This window comes from Scomber japonicus, chromosome 12 (genome assembly GCF_027409825.1).
Source record: "Scomber japonicus isolate fScoJap1 chromosome 12, fScoJap1.pri, whole genome shotgun sequence".
Lineage (NCBI taxonomy): Eukaryota > Metazoa > Chordata > Actinopteri > Scombriformes > Scombridae > Scomber > Scomber japonicus.
In genome coordinates, this window is record NC_070589.1 from 19,585,012 (window position 1) to 19,604,564 (window position 19,553).

At 40.2% G+C, this 19,553-nt stretch overlaps 3 protein-coding genes across 5 annotated transcripts; 1 reads left to right on the plus strand and 2 right to left on the minus strand.

Annotated features, from left to right (window-relative positions):
- Positions 1 to 145: 145 nt before the first annotated feature.
- Positions 146 to 11,928, minus strand: LOC128369544 (alanine aminotransferase 2-like). Of its 2 annotated transcripts, XM_053330619.1 has the most exons (12): positions 11,763 to 11,928; positions 2,997 to 3,086; positions 2,805 to 2,894; positions 2,579 to 2,687; positions 2,178 to 2,311; positions 1,843 to 2,086; positions 1,673 to 1,752; positions 1,415 to 1,551; positions 960 to 1,134; positions 717 to 872; positions 467 to 579; positions 146 to 339 (listed from the first exon to the last, which is right to left on the minus strand). In XM_053330619.1, the coding sequence occupies exons 2-12, from the start codon at positions 3,060 to 3,062 to the stop codon at positions 249 to 251; spliced, it is 1,395 nt and encodes a 464-aa protein (XP_053186594.1). In that variant the 5' UTR covers positions 3,063 to 3,086; positions 11,763 to 11,928; the 3' UTR covers positions 146 to 248. The 2 variants fall into 2 exon arrangements, with proteins under 2 accessions (XP_053186594.1, XP_053186593.1); XM_053330618.1 differs by lacking the exon at positions 11,763 to 11,928 and having other exon boundaries at positions 2,997 to 3,101.
- LOC128369545 (ranBP-type and C3HC4-type zinc finger-containing protein 1-like) lies at positions 4,940 to 11,756 on the plus strand. The gene is made up of 9 exons (XM_053330620.1): positions 4,940 to 5,526; positions 8,342 to 8,516; positions 8,670 to 8,762; positions 8,857 to 8,998; positions 9,106 to 9,196; positions 9,279 to 9,564; positions 10,211 to 10,305; positions 11,421 to 11,519; positions 11,621 to 11,756. Exons 1-9 carry the CDS (start codon positions 5,263 to 5,265, stop codon positions 11,669 to 11,671), a joined length of 1,296 nt encoding a protein of 431 aa, XP_053186595.1. The 5' UTR covers positions 4,940 to 5,262; the 3' UTR covers positions 11,672 to 11,756.
- Positions 11,929 to 12,756: 828 nt separating the features above from the next.
- Positions 12,757 to 19,270, minus strand: gpaa1 (glycosylphosphatidylinositol anchor attachment 1). 2 transcript variants are annotated; one of them, XM_053330616.1, is made up of 13 exons: positions 19,220 to 19,270; positions 18,813 to 18,907; positions 18,061 to 18,240; positions 17,047 to 17,158; positions 16,792 to 16,939; positions 16,509 to 16,610; positions 16,036 to 16,232; positions 15,731 to 15,927; positions 15,455 to 15,608; positions 15,205 to 15,276; positions 14,918 to 15,111; positions 14,014 to 14,184; positions 12,757 to 13,841 (listed from the first exon to the last, which is right to left on the minus strand). In XM_053330616.1, the coding sequence occupies exons 2-13, from the start codon at positions 18,884 to 18,886 to the stop codon at positions 13,598 to 13,600; spliced, it is 1,845 nt and encodes a 614-aa protein (XP_053186591.1). In that variant the 5' UTR covers positions 18,887 to 18,907; positions 19,220 to 19,270; the 3' UTR covers positions 12,757 to 13,597. The 2 variants fall into 2 exon arrangements, with proteins under 2 accessions (XP_053186591.1, XP_053186589.1); XM_053330614.1 differs by having other exon boundaries at positions 14,918 to 15,114.
- Positions 19,271 to 19,553: the final 283 nt, after the last annotated feature.

A 19,553-nucleotide genomic window follows, 5' to 3' on the forward strand; every position in this document is an offset into this window, starting at 1 on the left:
TTGCTTTCTGAAAAGCAGAAGTTTGAATTTTACTCTTATTGAGTATAAAGAAAGAGACCGGCCAATGGTCATTAAAGTGGTCTACATGCAGTAAATGTCAAATGTTTATTGTAATAAATAATAATAAATAAATTCACATGCAGAAGATGATTGGATTCTTTTATTGTATTGTCTGCACTTAATTAACACACAGCTGGAATTTCCTGGAATGATTTACAGGAAGAAAACAGTTTTTTCTATTACTTCATTTATGAAAAATCCTTCATAAACTGTGTGTGGAAGCTGGACAGGCGTTGCAGCAATTCCTCCATAGTGGCCACAGTTGTCATAATGCAAAACCTGCAGAAAGAAAGAAGCATTAAAGAGACAAATTGTCTAGTTACACTTAATGTCTTGGCATATGCAACTCTTACCATGAATTAGACCACTTTTATCAATTTTTTTTAATAAACTACGGACATTATACCTGATGTGATGAGTGCCCTCCTTCTGTCCAAACTCATACCCAGGACTGACTAACACTCCAGCCTCCTCCAGCAATCTCATACAGTAGAAAGTATCAGGTTGCATTCCTACCGCCTAAAAGAAGCAGCAATATAACAGGTATGTAGTATTTCAAGACACATATGATGTACCAGATAAAAGTAAGTTGTTTTTTTTTAATAATCTGTTGCTTTGGCCTAACAGTATTTGATTCTGTGATTGGTTTTTGTGACCTTGGCTTTCTGGATGGCTTTAGGTGGAAGATGCACTCTGGGGAATGCAAATGCTCCTCCTTCTACTGGTTGGCAGCAGAAACCTGGCAGGCTGTTGAGAACCTCAAGGGCTCTCTTCACATTGTGAACCACCGTGGTCTTGATGTGTTGCGTCTCCTGAAGAAGAGAGGAAAGCTTTCAAGGTTGCTAATTTATTTGTATCAGCTCAATGCAGTATTTAGTGTGAAGCAATATGTATGTCACCTCTCTATATAGTGGGTATGAGGGATCTCCTGGTTGCGGAGGGTTTATCATCAGATCAAGGGCGAGCTGGCCAGTTGCAGGTGCACAGGTGTCTGTTGAGAACACTGTGTAGACGTATTTCATAACATCAGGGTCCACATTTACCAACTCCACATATCCACCACGTAGACCACACCTGATGGCACAGACAAATGTAAACAGAGTCCTCATACTGATACAGTAACATCACCAGAAGGTCCAATCAGTAGCTTTTCTGGAACATTCAAACATATCACACAATTTTCTTCAGCAGATGGAGTTGGCCCGGTTGTATTGAAATAGTACATGCTCAAATATCCATTTTTCAGAGCATTTTAATAACTTATCTTGTTGACTGTTTTCTATGGTTTCCAAGGTCAAGAATACACTCTCAATCTTTCAAAAGTTGAGGCGCCGCTTCAGGAGTGAAAACTTACTCTCCCATGAGGCCTTTGGATGCCGAGTGAAAGGATGCCAGCTCCAGTGTGTCCGAAAGAGGAGGCCCCATCTCAGCTAAGACCCTCTTGTAAGAGACAAACTCACTTTTTTCTCCGTAAACACAGTCCTGATAGACCTGTGGGAGGGTTAGGGTTAGGGTTAGACATAAAACCACTGTTGATTTACATGTCTGTTAATGCTTATGAATTTCTCTGGTTCATATCTTGGAGAGATAATAACACTTTAAGAACATTCACCTCATCAGCCAGAAGGAAAAGTTTTTTCTCTGAAACAAACCGGATCACCTCTTGCATCGATTTTCTGCTTTGAACATGACCTACAGACCACATAGCATGAAAATAATCACAATGTGTAGATGATTTCAAACAAAACAAAAAAAACTCAATTCAACTTTTACTCTCACTACCTGTGGGGTTTCCCGGGTTGATGACATACAAAGCAACTGGATTACAGATTCCCTTTGCAGATTCCAGTGCTCGATGTAGCTCCTCTATCTGCAGCTCCCAGCCCTGCTCCTCATTGAGGTAGTAAGGGATGATATGTGCTCCCAACCCCATTATGGACAAAGTGGTAGTAACGTGGCACGGTGCAGGAGCTAACACCCCCGTTATAGGTGAACTCTCATTGTTCACCAAGACCCTGAGAATGTTCTAGTAAGCAGAGTGAAAGATTGTTTTAATGTGAAGATGATGATGACTAGATTTAATATATAAACAGTATGTCAACAATATTGATCATTACCGTGAGTGACCACTGTGAGCCTGAACTGATGTATATGTTTTCAGGATTAGATTGAACCCCACCATCTCGTCTAGTTATGAATTCAGAGATACTTTTGACTATTTCTGATATACCAGCTGTGGCAGTATACGCACCTGAAGAAGAAATAAACATTCTGATGAGCTCACAAACAAATGAGGAAAGCTGCAATGTCACTGTAGATCAGACTGCTTATATCTTTATTATTTTACTTTTTTATTGTCAAACATCATCTTTTATAGTCTTCAAGAAATCAATCTCATATATCTCAAAACTTGGGCAAATTAAATCAAAACAACTGACTATGGTAGATATATGTCAAAAAAAGGACCCTTTTAAAAAAAATATATAATATATATAATGATGCCATATGCCGCCCTTACCTACACTCCCTCCACCACATCCTCTAAGCAGCTTTTGAGCCCTTTGTCTGACATCCACTGGCAGTTCGTTGCTGTTCATAAGCTGAGGGTAAAAACATGATGCTAGAACCTGCCAGGTATGTAGACAGATTAAGACAAACATTTTTGGTTAAAATAATATTCACGATCTTTCCTTTGTAGTATATTGTAGCTTTAAGATGAGCAATCTTTGAAGGTCACAGATTACCTGTCTGACAAATGACAGAGGCTTCACACCTGCCCTGTGCGGATCACCCCAGGAGACATCTATTATATCTTTATATGACTTTCTCACCCCCTGTAGACAGGTAATAACAAAGCAGAGGTTCCAAAATATCACACAACAGCTGAAAAACAAAACAAAAAACAAATATTCATATCAGCATCTTTTCGTCTTTACCTGTGTGAGCTCTTCCCTGATCTGGCTTGCTCGTCTCACCAGGACTGCAAACTCCAGCTGCTTCATGTTCCTCACATTTGGACTGATCTCCTGCAAGACAGACATCTCTGTAATTCCTCCTCACCCTTCAGTCTCACCAGCTACTGTACTTTGCTGAGCTGTGTTTCACTGTCAAGCTTTTTGCAAGTTCAGTTATTTATATGCAGATATGATTGCTAGTTAAAGATACACATGAAACAAATGTGAACATATGTGACTTATTAACAGTGCTGTTGGCAGTGTGTTATTTTCTCTTATTTCAAACACTTACTGTACTTTCTGTATAAAAATTGACTACTTCATTCAATATTAACTTGTAGTCCTGACTGTGCATGACATGGCACATGAGACCTTAATCATTAATGTATCAGCCTGCCTGGTGTACAGTAGAGTTTATAACCTTCAAAATTCTGTCACAGACATGATCTATAAACTGTATTAATTTATATATTTAAAAAGAGATAGATATATTAAGTAATAACTATATAAATAATTAATCATATTATGTACAAATAAAAATAAAAAAGGGTGTTATTGTTGATTTGGATAAAATATCCTATTATTTTTAGAAGTTAGATCTTGCAACGCGTTGCTCTCATGCGGCAGGAAAAAGGGTTCACACAGACTGCTGGTGCCAAAATGTTAACTGGCAAAGAAAACAGCTCAAATTATTTCCTGACCCCTATAATTTTAGGATAAAGATCCTATTGCTTGTCTGTGAATCTATTTGTGGATTTAGATGACAACATAGGTATGTTGCAGAAATATCTTAATATCACTGTGCCACACACTTAGGGCCCCATTTTAACGATCTATATCGCATGGCGTGAAGCGCGTGGCGCAAGTGCCTTTGGGGCGTGTCACTGCACCAGGCGCATGGTCTAAAAGGGATGGACTTAAGTCCCCTCATTAATCGTGTTTTGGGCGTAACACGCGGTAAACCAATCAGAGTGTCATCTCCCATTCCCTTTAATATCCAGGAGCGCTGTCACTTTGGCGGATTGCTATTATAACAGCGCATTTACCCAGCAATGCGTTTCAATTATATAACATGAGTTACTTTTGCTGAAAAGAAAGTTGGCCGATGAGCTGCTACCCTCACATTTAATTCATATAAAGGAAGAATATGGAGATATAACCAACTAGTCTGATGAGTGTAGAGGTGTGCAGCAGCCTGGGGTCATCAGCTGATTTAATAAACAGTGAGTGGCTGTGCGTAATGGCACTGCGCTCTGTGCAGCATCTAAGAGACTACGTAGACTTTCGTATACAGGGCGAGAAAATGACAACTGCGCTGGGGAAAACTAACAAAGACGCGTGCGCCACGCCCACCATCCTCTGTGCGCCGACCACAAGATTGGGCCCTAAAAGACAGTTCAGTAGAATTTTAAGCAACATTACAGCATTTTACATGATGATAGTCTTTTATGTCTTAACACAGGCTTATTTTATTATTATATATTTTATGTATTATATATTTTATTTCAAGCTTTCTTTGTGAGATTAAAATGTAGGCTATTATGAGTGTGCAATATGCTGGAATTTTATTTTACCCTGTCACTCACAGAACAAGCCACTGGGACCAATATGTAAGTTTTGAGGAAAAACAGAATACACTGCATTACTGATATATTATTTTGAAATATGAAAGTGAAACAGAAGTTGGGGGAAGGGGTTACCCATCAACCTCTTGAAATATTTTGTTACCCCTGTTTTACAATGTAAATTATGTTGTTTTGCATCTGTATATGTGGAAGATGTTCAATGTATTTCTTTTTATTATACAAAAAAGTCATACATGCAGAATTGTTTGAGATTAAGAAAAGACCCTTCTATGGTGGGGCATACAACAAACAATAAAAACAAAACAAAACATAAACAAAAATTTTTTTTTTTTTTTTTTGCTAATAGAATAAAATAAAATAAAAATTTTCACATATGCCTATTTATTATATTCATCATTGTAAATTACATTTTTGGTTTCTGGACGGACATAAATACGAGACGTACGGCTCAGCTTCCTGTTTTGTTTTTCCTTTCGCTCCGTGTCTGCTGCTGCTCGGCTCCGGTAGATATGGAACAATTTGCGAGGCGGGGAGACAACCACGACCTGCCCGCGGAGAAACGCGCTCTCTTCAAACACCGGTGGACCGTATAAACCGACGGGAAGCGGCGGGCAGCAGTAACACCTGCCGGGCTTCGGACGCCCTCACTCCCCCCCAGCGACATGGCTCTCAGCTCGGGCGGTTGGGCTCCTCCAGTCTCGGTCCCTGCCTCGTCCCCACAGGCTACATGCGGGGGCCCTGCACCGACGGCTTGCTGCAGTACTGTTTTAATGTCAGTCCGGGTGTCGGTGTGCCACTCCGGTATCCGGCCCCTGTGTCTCCCCGGAGCAGGCAGCGAGGCTCTGCGCCTTCAGCTCAGCATGGACCCGAGCCGGGCCGGAGAGTTCCGACTGGCGCTGCGAGATACGAGCGGAAACCGCAGTGTGGTGAGCATTCACACACACACCTGAGTGTTTCCCAGGCTGTGTGCTGCATTAACTTGCTTAGATGTGTTTATCACGAATAACCTGACTGGATCATATTTATTTTGGGGCCTTTACACGCCATTTTATGGACCACTAAACCCGATACATGCACCTCCACAGATTTCAGATTTATGGATGAAATTGCACCAGATACATCTACTGTATCACCTAGAACGCAAAGATACCTAATAGGATATTTCCGCCAATCACATCTCAAAGTTTCTTTACTGTACTCATGTCAAAAAAACTCCAACATAGTCTTGGGTAGTTTTATATGTTGTGGTAATAGCCATTAATGTCCATGTGTTACAAATAGTGTTTTTTTGTTTTGTTTTGTTTTTTGTTTCACTTTCATTTTCCTTCTTTCCAGATTTAATTTTACTGAAATTACAAACAGCAACACGGGGGAAATCCTGGTCATAGTGGTTAACAGATGAAGAGAGGTTCCCCTGGTCTTAAAGCAAAATATTTCACAGTATTTCAATTGTCACCGTGTGGTTAGAAGTCTCTCTTCATCCCTTCAAATTGTACTTTAATGATTCAAGCATGGGTAGGTTAACAACTAGAGGGACTTTTTCCACATCACTGTCACAAATCATTCCTTCTTAGTAGATAAAAAATGAGATGATGAAACCTGGAAAAAAAATTAAACTAGACCTTCAAGCTCCAAAAGTTGTAGATTTGCTTACCAGTTGATTAGTAATAAAGGCATCAAAGCATTCAGATTGCAGGAGGTGGGTGAATAGATATTTCCTTTGTGATAATGCCACAATTATGCTGAGATATAAATAGCCGCGTGGAGCTCAACAAGAAGTTGTGGCATCCCACACAACCACTTTGAATGCAGATCATAAATACATTTACCTAGATGGTTTTCTACCCCCTCAGCTTCTGTTTGACTTGAACTGTTTACAAACCACACACAGGATTGGGTAACTCCTTTTGGATTGAAGTAACCCACCTGTGCATTAGTGAAGAAAGCACAAAGCTTCTCTTAACATGCCCATGATATTCTGTTTAACGTGCAGGTGAGACTGAGTAAAGTAAAGCCTGAGAAGCTTAATTAGAGAGGATAAACTCTTTATTTAGGTAACGACATATTCATATCTCTGCTGCCATCCTCAGGCCAATCATCTCTGTCTCTCTCCTGGTTATCTACGATAGAAATAAAAGCATCCCTCCATTCCTCAAAAAATCTTTAAAAAATCAAAAACTTTACATTGTTTTCTCCAATAATGGTGACTTTTCTCTCATTCTTCATTCATCTAACAGCTCTATAATGAGCATTACAGCCTTCCAGCACTAGTGTGTTACCTTTATAAACCATCAATTGATTATCACAACGAGACGAGGCATCTTCAGTTGACCACTGCTACATGTGTTGGGTTGATAAATCTAATCATGTTATACTATACATATATTACATACTAATACATATTTATGCAAGAATCAGTTGGTTAGACAAGCAACATTAAATTAATTGGAGAACTGAATAATCATTTTAGTCATTTATTAAGCAAAAATGACAGCTGTTAACTGGTTGCAGCTTCTCAAATGTGATGAAATTAAGCTTTTCTATGTCTTACATGACTGTAAACTCAGCTCTCAATATATTCAGGTTCAGGAATATAGATGAAGGTCTTTCCCCTGTTTTTGTGTTCACAAGCTGGCTTTATTGTAGCAGATTCTTGGTCTTAACAACCTTAATGCATTTTCTTTATAGTATGACTCTATTCAAGCACAATCTGTACCTGTTGGATTACTTCTTTAGAGGACAGTGCTACAGTCAGTTGCTAAAATATATGCTTTACATCTTCAGTGTTTTGGTTTGTAGTTTTCCTTTTGCAAATGATGTTGATCTGGTTGTAAATCTGGTTAAAGATAACAGGACGATGTTCATCTCAGGCACAGAGGAACTCATCAGACATTTCAGTACAATAATGAGGTGTTTGACCTCTTGCACTATAATGGGTATTTGAAGTTGACCTTACTTTACACTCTGTTTGTCCCACCACTTCCCTCATCTCATGCTCAAATCTGCCCTTTGTCTGCCAAGTTCACTCTGCAATGGCTTCCTAATATCAGACAGGCTTGGAATCAGCTTTTCATCTTACTAGAATCTCAGACAGAGATCCCCTTGATAGTTGAGAGGCTTCTTGAATCGCATGGCTTTCCTTTGATCTTAGCTTCTCCTTTCAGCCTGTCTGTCTGAGCTGGCAGACTTTTTCTACAGGAGGAGTGTATGTTCACACTCTTTGGCAGGAAGCAAATCCCTCTTCTCATCCTTCTACCTTTGTCTACCCACAACAGACTTCAGTGCCCTAATGATTCCCTCCATTGCCACAGTAAATGTGAGAGATTATGCTATGTGATCCTTGTGCAGCTCACTCATTTGTGAAGTCTTTCTCTATCATAATGAGGCTTTTCTGGTTTTTGGCGATATATCAGGGGATTATTTCCTTTTCTTATACTACAATTCTCCTGCATTCTGAATCTGCATTTTGCAAATGTAATGCTTAATTAAGAAAATGTTGTAAGTACTTAAATAGCAAATAAGTGTATTTAGGAATTACCTGCTCTAATTTACTAGGCCTTTGAATGTAATCTAAAACAACTGTGCTGAAATTCAAGAGATTAGAGGTTGTTAATGTTTGTAATATTTCCTCATTTTGGTCAGTTTGGGATGAATTACTACAATAGAAATGACGGCAATGTGCTTATATTCCCACATGCCCATTGAGATTTGATTTTGTTTTTGTTTTTTTTCGCCCCTCAGTTCATCGCAGAGTTCGACCTACGCTCGGTGCATTATGAGGTCAAATCCCCTCGCTGCCATGAGATGCGTCTCGCTGCTCCGCCGCACGACTGCATCCGCTTCAACTTCCGCTGTGACCGTGAAGCTGAAGAATGGGCCACAGTGGTGATGTCATCACTAAGAGAAGCACATCGAGGTCAGTTTGACATCATCTTTAATCTTTAACCTGCTTTGTCTGGGAACCTTTTGCTCATACGTGCGTTTGGCGTTTATCAACCAAGTGCGGGGTAAATATTAATATCAGTTTAATTGCACTTTTGTTCCACTTCTTATTTCTCTCGTCTGACAGTTGCAAATATTAACTCCTTCGAATCAGATGGCAGACAGACGAACATGACTGCAGCTATGGAGCAGTGGAGCTCAGCCTCGCTGCCTCTCACTGGTGGGTACATCTCTGCTTGTCGCCATGTGTTCTCCCCTTCGTTCTCTTACACGATCTCAAACCGTCACTTACGATTGCCGCCTCTTTGTTGCAGAGGAGCTCTGCTTGGAGCTTTCCAGGGCGATTGAAGCAGGTGACACCCAAGCCGCTTCACAGCACGCATCCGCTCTGGCTCGACAAAAAGCCGTACTGACAATTCAGCTGTCTGAGAAGAACTATGCTGATGGAGAGATCAGGTGAGGACTGAAAAGTGTTGGCGAGGATTTAGTCACGGTCACAGTGACTGATTAGTCTACTAAGTTACAGTTGACGTGCAATTTATAGCTCCATATCTGTCTTGCAGTTTAGCTGTAGTAGTGGAGGATGTTTCGTCATCTTGTTGCGTCACAGTGAAAGTCTTTCCCTACATGACTGTGGCTGCACTCAAGCAACAGGTTAGGAAAACTGATTAACCAATGATTAAATAAACATAACATGTTTGCAGCTCCACTGATAACCTCAACCTTTCTTTGTCAGGTGTTTCTAGAGTATGGTTTCCACCCTCGTGTGCAGCGCTGGGTGATCGGTCAGTGTTTGTGCACAGAACCGAGATCACTGGCGTCCTACGGCATACAGAAGGACGGGGACACAGCATACCTCTACCTGATCTCTGCCCGCCAAGCCCGCATTACCCGCCAGCTGTTCCAGCAGGACCTGGAGAGCGCACTTCTCGCTCCGCCTCTTCCCCCGGGCAACGGTCCCACCTCTCAAGACTGGAGAGGTTACAGCACCCTGCCCTCAAGATTACCCCACAACAACCAGGGTGAGTCCTGCACATCCCCTCGCAATCACAGAGCAGGCAATGTAAGGACAGGAAGTCGTAGTTTTGTGCTACACCGGCACATTTTAAACAAATCAGTGACCTCATGGTTAATGAGCTCACTTAAGGTGACAGTATACTCCATCAGAACGTATGATGAACGTTGTATGATGGTTGAACACCCTCAGAAACCTCTACATCTGACAAATCTTTGTTTAGCCTAGTGTGCGGAGCTGACAACGTAAAGTAAGGTCTGAACCTCTCTCTACAGCTCTGTTTTTTTAACTATTTCTTACAGTTTTCATGTATACAAACAAGTGCAAAATTCTGAATGTTTTGCAGTAAAGAAACATATTCAAACCATTATTGCGTCTCCCTTCTCTCTATGACAGCCAGCATTTAGAACAACTGTAAACACTTCTGCCCTCAGACATGACAACACATACTGCAAACTAGTTATTTTCTAACATAAGCCAGTGCTCAGAGCTGTTAGTGTCTCAGGGTGTTTACATACCAGTTCAGGACAATGCAGCAGGTCAGTGATCCTAAACATATAACCATTATACTGGTTAAAAGTAAAGTATTCTTCACTGGCCACCTCAGTCACCTGACCCGAAACCGCCTGATCATTTGATTCACTTACTTACAGGTGGAGGAAGTGAGAGACCAGGTGACATTAAGGATGTCCTCGACATTGAGAATCTGCAACTGAATGACAAACCCAGCAAAGCCAATAAAACTCAGGTACGTTACCAGTCTCTACTATAACGATGCACAGTGAGAATAAACTTTACTTTCTTCTTTCACCCTCCCCAGTGTCAGACGAATGAATGGATGCATCCTTTCTAGTCTTAGTCTCCATGTCTCCACCATGTTTGAACTAAAGTGCCAAATGTTAGATAGTTTCAGCTCTGATTTTTCCTTTTCTAAAACTGTAGTAAATGTGTTTTGTTGGATGAAACAACAAGACATGTGATCACGTGACCTTAAGCAGTAAGAAAATTGTCAGTTATTTTTGAGTTTTCTGATGTTTTATAGACAAAGCAACTGATTGATTAACCAAGAAAATAATCAGCAGATTAAACTATAATGGTTGCTGCCCAAGTTTGAGTCAACTTCTTCTTTATATACACAAACACACTGGATTTTGGGGGGTATCATGCTGGGAGTTAGTCATTTATAAATACATATGTTTATACTCCAAAACTTTCTCAATTTACTTTTATTTGAAACACAATCAAAACATTGCGCTCCAACATCAGTTTGGTCTGTAAATACTGAAACATCACAGCAAGTCACACAATTATTTTTCCGTCCAACATATAGCATTAAAGGCTCATCGATATTTTCATTAGCTGCTAAAACAGCTGGAGCACGCAGCACATGCTTGACACCGCTGTTTATAGGATGTTATAGTTCATAAGTGTGAACGCTCACATCATTATGTTTAAAGTTATAATTATGGTTATAGTTATTTACTTAGTGTGGACGGCCTTCTACATATCTATAATTATATGCAGATCCAACCTCTCGCTGTATTTTACTGGTGAATAGAACACACCAGTGTATAAGACGCACCTCACATTTAAATGAAAAAGTATTCGTTAAAGGTGTGTGTTATACACCGGTTGTTACGGTAATTGTACATACTTGAGAATCTTCTTGATGAAACTGGCAAATAATAAACAACCTCAACACTGAAAAGGTGTGTTTTCCCTGATCCTGAATGAAGCAGGTACTTGATCCTGTAGACATACAATAACAGTGCCAAGCTAACCACCTTCAAACTGTCAAACTACATCAATCTTTCTGAATTTGATTACATTGTTCATTTGTATCATTTCACATCCTCCTTGCAGACAGAATGGGCTTGTCCCTCATGCACTTTCATCAACAAGCCCTCCCGTCCAGGCTGTGAAATCTGTGCTACAGCCAGACCGGACAGCTGCATCCAGCAGGTATTGCGTTCTATCTCACAATCAGCACCTTGTGTCATACGCTTCTTAACATTTCCCGTCAGTGACAATCGCCTCTTTTCATCTATTCTTCTCTCACAAAGGAGAAAGGAAGGAGAGAGGACCGAGGAGAGCCCGCTTTAAGCAGCAGCTGACTGCCCATCATCATTCTTCACGCATTTACACACACACTCACACACATGGCGAGGATGCTAATTCTGCCGTACATGTCGACAACATACTCACATTAAAGACTGTCCAGTGCACTGAGAGTCCCGACGGCTGGCTGGCTGCTGACGACTGGAGCGTTTGAAGCACTGTAGCATGACACAGAGCTGCTCGAGTTGAGGCTCGGGCAATGAACTGCAGACACAGTCAGCTTTGGCCATTTATACGGACATGACATGACCGTGACATACATTTGAATTTGGCAAGACCTCTTTCTTATTTATTTTAAAGGATGTGTGTGTGTGTGCAGCGCAAACAACACGGATGGCCTGATATTTATTTTAGGAGGGATGGAGTGATGTTAATTCTCTATATTTGGTTTCAGCAGAAGATGAGGGAATGTTTAGACTTGCAGTTTCTGCCAACTGTGAAGTTAAAGTCAAAGGTTGAAGCCTTGTGAAATACCCTGTTCTGTTTGCTAGTGCGTCATTCGCGGTGCCAACACATTTCTTTTAAAAAAAAAAAGCTGTGTTGGGAGATGAGCAGGTATGTCACGTTTACAGGGTTGTCAAGTGCTTTTATTTTTTTATAACATTGTATTGAGTGTATTATTTTTAACAAGATGCATTGAGTAATTGATGTACATTTAAGCATTTGATCTGATCTTACTCGGTTCCCTGTGAGCTGTGACAGCAGTTGATTGCTCTGTTTTCAGTACATAATACTGTAAAAAAAAACCTTGCATTAGCTGAATAAACATTATGAAACAAAGCATATCCTGTCTACTCATCAGTGTTTTAACAAAGTTTTTAAGACACAGATGAATTTATTCTTCACAGTGCCTTAATAATAGCCTAGATGGAGGATTGTATTTTATTGTAGTGTGTTTTGGGAGCATTATGTGCAAAGACTGACTTCTATTAAAAATACCTTCCATTCATAGCCAAAGTTATTTTTATATGATTGATCAGTGATTTGTTTAAATGCATCTTTTATTTGCACATTTTATTGCAGTCTCAGGTGAGTAAGTTTGATTGTTTCGGGGTTAGGGGACAAAAACATGGGAACAAAACTTTTTCAGTCTTTTATTATTTTGGCATTTATAAATAAGAAATAAACATGTTTCAAAGAAGGTTATCAAAACAAGTATAAAAATATGAAGATGTAGTGATGGCTTGTTTGACAGATGCAGATGTACGGATATCTTTAAAAGAGGCAACCAGTTTTTGAGTTTTTTTATATCATGTTCCTACTGTCCAAACTTCCTTCTAGAGTTGCAACTAACAATTATTTTCATTATCGATTAATTTCCTGATACTTTTGTCAATTCATTGATTAACTGTTTGGTCAATAAAATGTCAAAAAATAAAAGGAAAACAACCGTTACCATATATCCAGAATCATAGGTGACAGACTCATATTTTGTTTTGTCTGACTGACTAATTGTTGCAGCTCGTCATTACCATCCTGCCTGATAAAAAAGTGTATTTTTTTCTTTATGTACCACAAACAAAAATATTTATACCTTAAACCAAATTCAGTTATTCCAGAAAGAAAACAAACATGACATTTAGTCACTTGAGAAAAGAAAAAGTCCCTTATTCATTTATGTATCTGTATGTATCGGTCCATTTAGTTTTGTTCATTCAGAAATCCTCCAGTGCTTCGGAATAAAATACTTGGAGTTATAATGTAATACCAACAAAAGGTCCAGGAAAAAAAAAAAAAAAAAAAGGAGTCACTGAATCATTCCCAAATCAACTACAGACATTCCTCTTCTCCTTTTCCAGTCTCTCCAGTGGATTTAACTGTCAGCTTCACATTTCTTCAGTGAAGACAAACCTGAGAAACACCTCAGAGGTTTTTTTTTTTTACCCCTGTGACTGCCATCAGTGGCCCTACAGGACCGACATCTACTTCCAGAAGAGGATGTTCCAGAAAAGCAGCCAGCAAGGATAGACCAGCAGGGCTACTAGTGGGTAGACCAGAGAGCCGTACAGGAAGTGATCCAGGATGCCTTGTGAGATGACGGACAGGTAGAGCAACCAACCTTCTAGGAAGCTGATGGGCATTTCAAGCAGCTCTTGGTAGAGGAAGACTGAAAAAAGCAGAGTGAAGGCTGGGCTGAGGATGACCAAGATGAAGGCTGACAGAAGCCTGAGTGGAGAAGAAGGAGAGAGCGAGGTTACAGGCATATGGTGCATTTTAGGACATTCTTACTTAGGGAAAAGCCATTAAAATTAAATTCATCATTACAATTATTACCATAAACAAGTAATTCACTGATTTAATTCATTTGTATGTGTGTGTGTGTGTGTGTGTGTATTACTTTGGGACGTGGGGTGTGATGAACGCAGCCACAGGCACCAGGGTGAGAGCGAGGATGAAGCCCAGGGAGAAGTTGATGAGGGCGGTGCAGCCCAGCAGCACAGCCAGGTACAGCACAGCAACCAGCTTCAGAACTTTCCAGCCCTGCTCCGTCCCCTCGCCCGACACCAGTCTGCAACAAACATGACGACGTGATACTCAACAACAGCGGTTCTTAAAGTGGAGGTCTCGAGGACAGGCTGGGCTATATTATTTACATTATTTATGATGCTTTCAAAACATAAAAATGGAGGCAATACGCATTAAAATTACCATTACAAAACACAGTTAAATATGGGTTGCTACTTGTCAAGATATTTTAGGGGAGCCATGGAGGGGGAACATTTTTTAACTAAGTGATTAATTAATTAGTCAGTTAACAGAAAACTAATTGTAAACTTTGATGATCAATTAATTGTTTTTAGCTATATATTAAGAACAAATGTCTAAATTCTTTGATTGCAGCTTTTCAAACAAATATTTTCTAATTTTTTTTAATTAGTCATCTCTGACAGTAAACTCAATATCTCTGTTCATCTGGATGGTCATAGCATCAAGTGTTTTATGATTTAGTTATTTTTACCATGTCAAGAGAAGGTCCAGAGAGTTATTTGTCTTCCAGTTACACTCTGGATTTTGTAAAAGCTGAGTAAGATGATCTTAATAAAATCAAATCACCTTGAGTTATGATTTAACATAATATTTAATCATATGGTTTGGGGTGATAATATATCTGCGAAAAAAGTCATAATAAGATGGTAAAGAAATAGAGGTCTTTTTTTGTATCAACATGAAGCTACCTTTAAAACCATGAAAAAAGAAAAGGGTATCTAACATCTGCGTCAGTGTTGCAGGTGAACAGTTACCTGTTTGTGTTATGAGGTAAAGCCAAGCCTGCAGTGTAAACAGCGATAGCAGTCAGGACTACGGCCTCGGTCTCAGACACTGGGAAGTGTTCTACTGCCATCTCCTGAAAACGGATGGGCAGCATGTACAGAGCTACTCCCGTCAGATGGCTGATCACCAGAGGAGTCAACACGGACAGCACTCCTGGACTGGACTGCTTTGAGGAAAGAGTTTTGATTAAATTGCTGACTCTAGTCAAATAAATAGTTTAATTTCTGATGCTTTTGTCATAGCGTGTGCATCCAACCTGCTCAATGTCAGCATCTCCATCTTCTGTTCTTGGTGGTGGAGTTGCCAGTTGAACCCAAAGGTCTAAGGCCTGTATCATAGTTAAGGGTAAAACTGACAAAATGATGGTGTATAATCACATGTACACTTTAACCTAAGCTGCTATCAGCGTATGTCTAAACACATACTCATTTCAATTAATTAGCTTTTCTCTGTTTTTTTTTTAACCAAATCTAACTGACAACTGTGAAATAATTGTGGAAGGATACACGTAGCAGCAGGATAACAGCGAGCAGGCCAAACGCTGGCATGTAGTAACCGATGGAGACAAAGTGAGAGAGCGATGGCATCAGGTAGAAGAAGTAGGATTGGTGTAGGCGCTCCAGGAGGTTATTCAGCTTACGATACATTCCTTCCAGGAGCCTGGAGGATGTTTTGTGGAACAAAATTGAAAAACCAGTAATTAAGAGACAACATATGAGGGTAAGATTTAAAAACAAAACAAAAACATAGGCAATATTTAACAGGCATAAAATTGCTCTGACCTTCCAATGGTGGTGGCGTCAGTCTTGTATTGGCGAAAGCTGTTGACGCCTTTGATGGTAGCAGCCTCAATGTGGTAGCGCAGGAAGAGGCCATGGTCCCCCCAGGGCCGCCCACTGGCCTGCTTCATTACCATCAGCATCATGGTCTGGACTGCATGGCTGTAGCCTGACACACTGTCCCAGTCATTCCTCTGCAGCTACAGAAAGGGAAAAGCAAAATGGTACGATTATTAATTAGGCATTCTGCTCAGCACATACGACAGAAGAAAACATGTGCAAAGTTGCAGCTGTTAAGAAGTGCTTACCTTGCCCTGGATGGTGCAGAGGACCCCTATCTTCTGACAGAAAGCATAAAAGAGGTTGGCTAAATCCAGGTTGGGCAGCTGACCGTTGAGGCCCTCAAGTACCACGTCCAAACTGGTGACGACATCACTGCTGAGCTCCAGAGACAGGGCTGCCTGGATTGAACCACCACGGCCTTGAAGAGGAGACCAGTCCATACCTGGAAGAACCAATGCGGGTGAAAAGTAAGTTGAGAAATGCAGTTCTGTTGTATTTAATGTATTCTGCAAGTCGGTGGCTGACTGGTGTTGACCACCAATGTACAGTTGCAATCAAAATTATTCAACCCCCATTGCATTTTAGGTTTATTGGCAAAATTTAAAAATGTTCAGGTGTTTGCAATAATACCTAATTTGCAGTGGGGGGTTGAATAATTTTGATTGCATATGAAGAAAGGGATACTGGTTAATGTGTTTGGTGAAAAGCAGGGGATCACCTGTAGTGTTGGTGTGGTGGTAGCCCTCCAGCCACGCCTGCATACCAATCAGATCATGCTCGTTCACTAGGAATATGATGTCCTTGGCCCAGTAAATCTGATCTATTGAGGAACAAAACAATCAGTAAACCAACAAATGCAAATTCCATACCAATAAAATGAAAACCTAAAATCTTCACATAAACTGAAGAAGATATAGCAGATATAAAATGCACCAACAGAGTGATATTGACAGAGTGGTATGTTGCACGCTAGTATAATATGCCATATGTTATATACTCACTCCTGAAGTAATGAGCCAGACCAAGCAGCAAACCTACAGCCTGGTTGTTGCTATCGCCGGGGCTACAGGGAGCACTCAGCACCAGAGCTTCAGTCCGCGGAGCTCGAGGAGCACGGAGGATCCCGTAAACATTTGTACCTTTCACCATCTGAGAGAAGAGAGTGAGAATGACATAAAGAAGAGCTGAACTCTGGAAATGTACAAACAACTAAATTCAGTCAGCTTGTTAGTTGTTATGTGATGCATAAAACTCACATATCTCTCTTTGTTTTCATCAGGGAAGGGCAGAGTGCGAGAAAAGCTCTGGGTGAACACCTCCAGACCTCGAGCCTGCATAGTCCTCACCAGCCAATCCACTGGCATCCCACTGCAGAGAAACAACTGGTTATATTACTGCACAGATTTGAGGCACAAGAGCAAAGGCAAATGGGCTTGGTGTGGTTGCTACAGTCTACAAAAACTAAAAATACAGAAAGAGACTATTTAGTAGAGCTAAAAACGATTACTTCCTTGTGGGAGATGAATAAAATTGAGCCCCTCGCCACAGATTGACATAGACAAACGAAACTCGGTACACATGTTCATCATGTCAAGACACACCACAAAAGTCTCTTGGATTTTGATGTCTCGCCATGAAATTTCAAACCCTCAAAACTTGACTCCACATGGTCTGAGCTTTTCCAAATTTCATGTACAGTCTCATATTTCCTCTCACTCATAGCGCCACATACTGGCAACAGTAGGTATGTACACCTGACATTGACTTAGCTGATACATAAGACCTTGGTGATGCTACATTTTGCAACTCATCATCCATCATCAAATACTGTTCAACGCCATGAAATTCGATTACAATTTAACCATTCAGTCTCATTCATACACCACTGGCGCAGCAACGGGAGCAATTTGGGGTTAAGACACTTGTTAATTGTCTTGCCCAAGGACACATCGACATGTGGACTGGAGGAGCTAATCTTCCAATTGCAGGACGACTGCTCTACCTCCTGTGCCACATTCGCTCCCTCTTACTTACTATTATCCGACCAAATTCATAACTTCTTCATAATTTGTATTATTGTCATGTAATCACACGTAGGATGGATTATTTTTAATAGTATGACACAAAATTAAACATTCACTCATTCATTTTTTTGACTTACTGTATGTTGTTAACCAGCTCAGAGCAGACTCCCCACAGTCATCAAAGTTCAAACCAACATTATAATTGAGATCTCACTTATTTTTCTTCATAGCTCTCGTGTTGCTTACCCTGCTTTCTTCTTATGTGCAGCAAACTCCCTGCCAGTGGCCAGAGCCCTCTCCCCGGCTGGGAAGCGCTCCTCCACCATGGTAGAACCCATGGCGTTCTCTGACATGTATGTCCGCAGAGTGAACGGCTCAAATGCTAACCCCATGAACCAGGCCACACCCGCCATGTAGCAGACCACACTGAATTGCATGAAAGGATGGATGAGAGATGGAGGATTAACACAGAATTATTTGTCAGCAAAAGCACAGGTGCACATTAGAATAGAGTGTAAAACGTAGGACTGTAACTAACTTATTATTTTAATTATCAATTAATCTGTTGATTATTTATTCGATTAATCAATTATTTGTTGGGGCTATAAAATGTCAGCTATAGGTGAAAAAGGCCAACTAGACTGTTAGACACAGCCCTACACTAGTCAAACTGGACTTTTACATTGCATTGCATTCAGCCTCCACTGTTATATTATTATTATATAATTTATTATTTACTGCACGTTACATTTAAGTTTTGCACTTGTCATTTCATTTCTTGGTTCATACAGTCAATGTAAGCAAATGCAAAGACACATTCATTGTATGCTTGCACATTTGTCCAATAAATAAATCCTGATTCAGAAGATGAAACCTATAATGTCTAAAATAACCTAAAAATACTTTGTCAACTGACTCATTGATTAATCGACTAATAGTCATTCCAGCTGCAGTGAAATCTAGTGTATTGAAGGGTACAGTTGTTTTTTTTAAGTCACCAGATTGGAGCATTGAGGCGGGTGAGCAGGCTGATCAAAGCCCGTCTCCTGTTAGGATCAGACAGTAGTCCCATGTTGTTGTTCTGTGATGGACCCTGGAAAGGAAACACAGAAATTATCAAATACACGCTTAAAATACGTCGTTATAAACACGTAGTTATGTGGTTGAAACCTACACTGCTGGATATGATTAGTTTCATCTAAAATATACGTATAATATCATCATTTACGCCTTTGTATACGAGCAGTCATCGTTTCTCACCGTCCATTGACAGCTAGCACGCTGCTAACTACCTTTACAAGCAGCTAAAACGTTTTAAAATGCCCTAGCCTGCAAACATAAGCTAATTATAAACAGTTGGGTGATTGAGCTCGTATTATCTTAAGAAATATGTGTGAAGACATACCGGTTTTCAGGGTACAGCGGGTGAGACACCTGCAGAGGTGCTGCTGCTGCTGCTGGTGCTGCTAACTGTTCCGCTTCCTTGTTTCCACCGGAACAGTAATGCGGCGGACTGACTGTGTAAAATGTTAATGTATTCTTTTAAACTTCATATATTGTATTATTTACAATTTATATATTTTAAGATTGTTTATATTTTTTTAAATCTTCTTCAGATGCAGGATTTAATTGCCATGGTGTCCTTTGACTTCCCTTGTTTGTAAATGTATTGTTTAGTAAAGTATAAAAAAAAGAGAAGAAAAGCTGTAAGAAACAAGACGAGATTTCACCACAAAGAA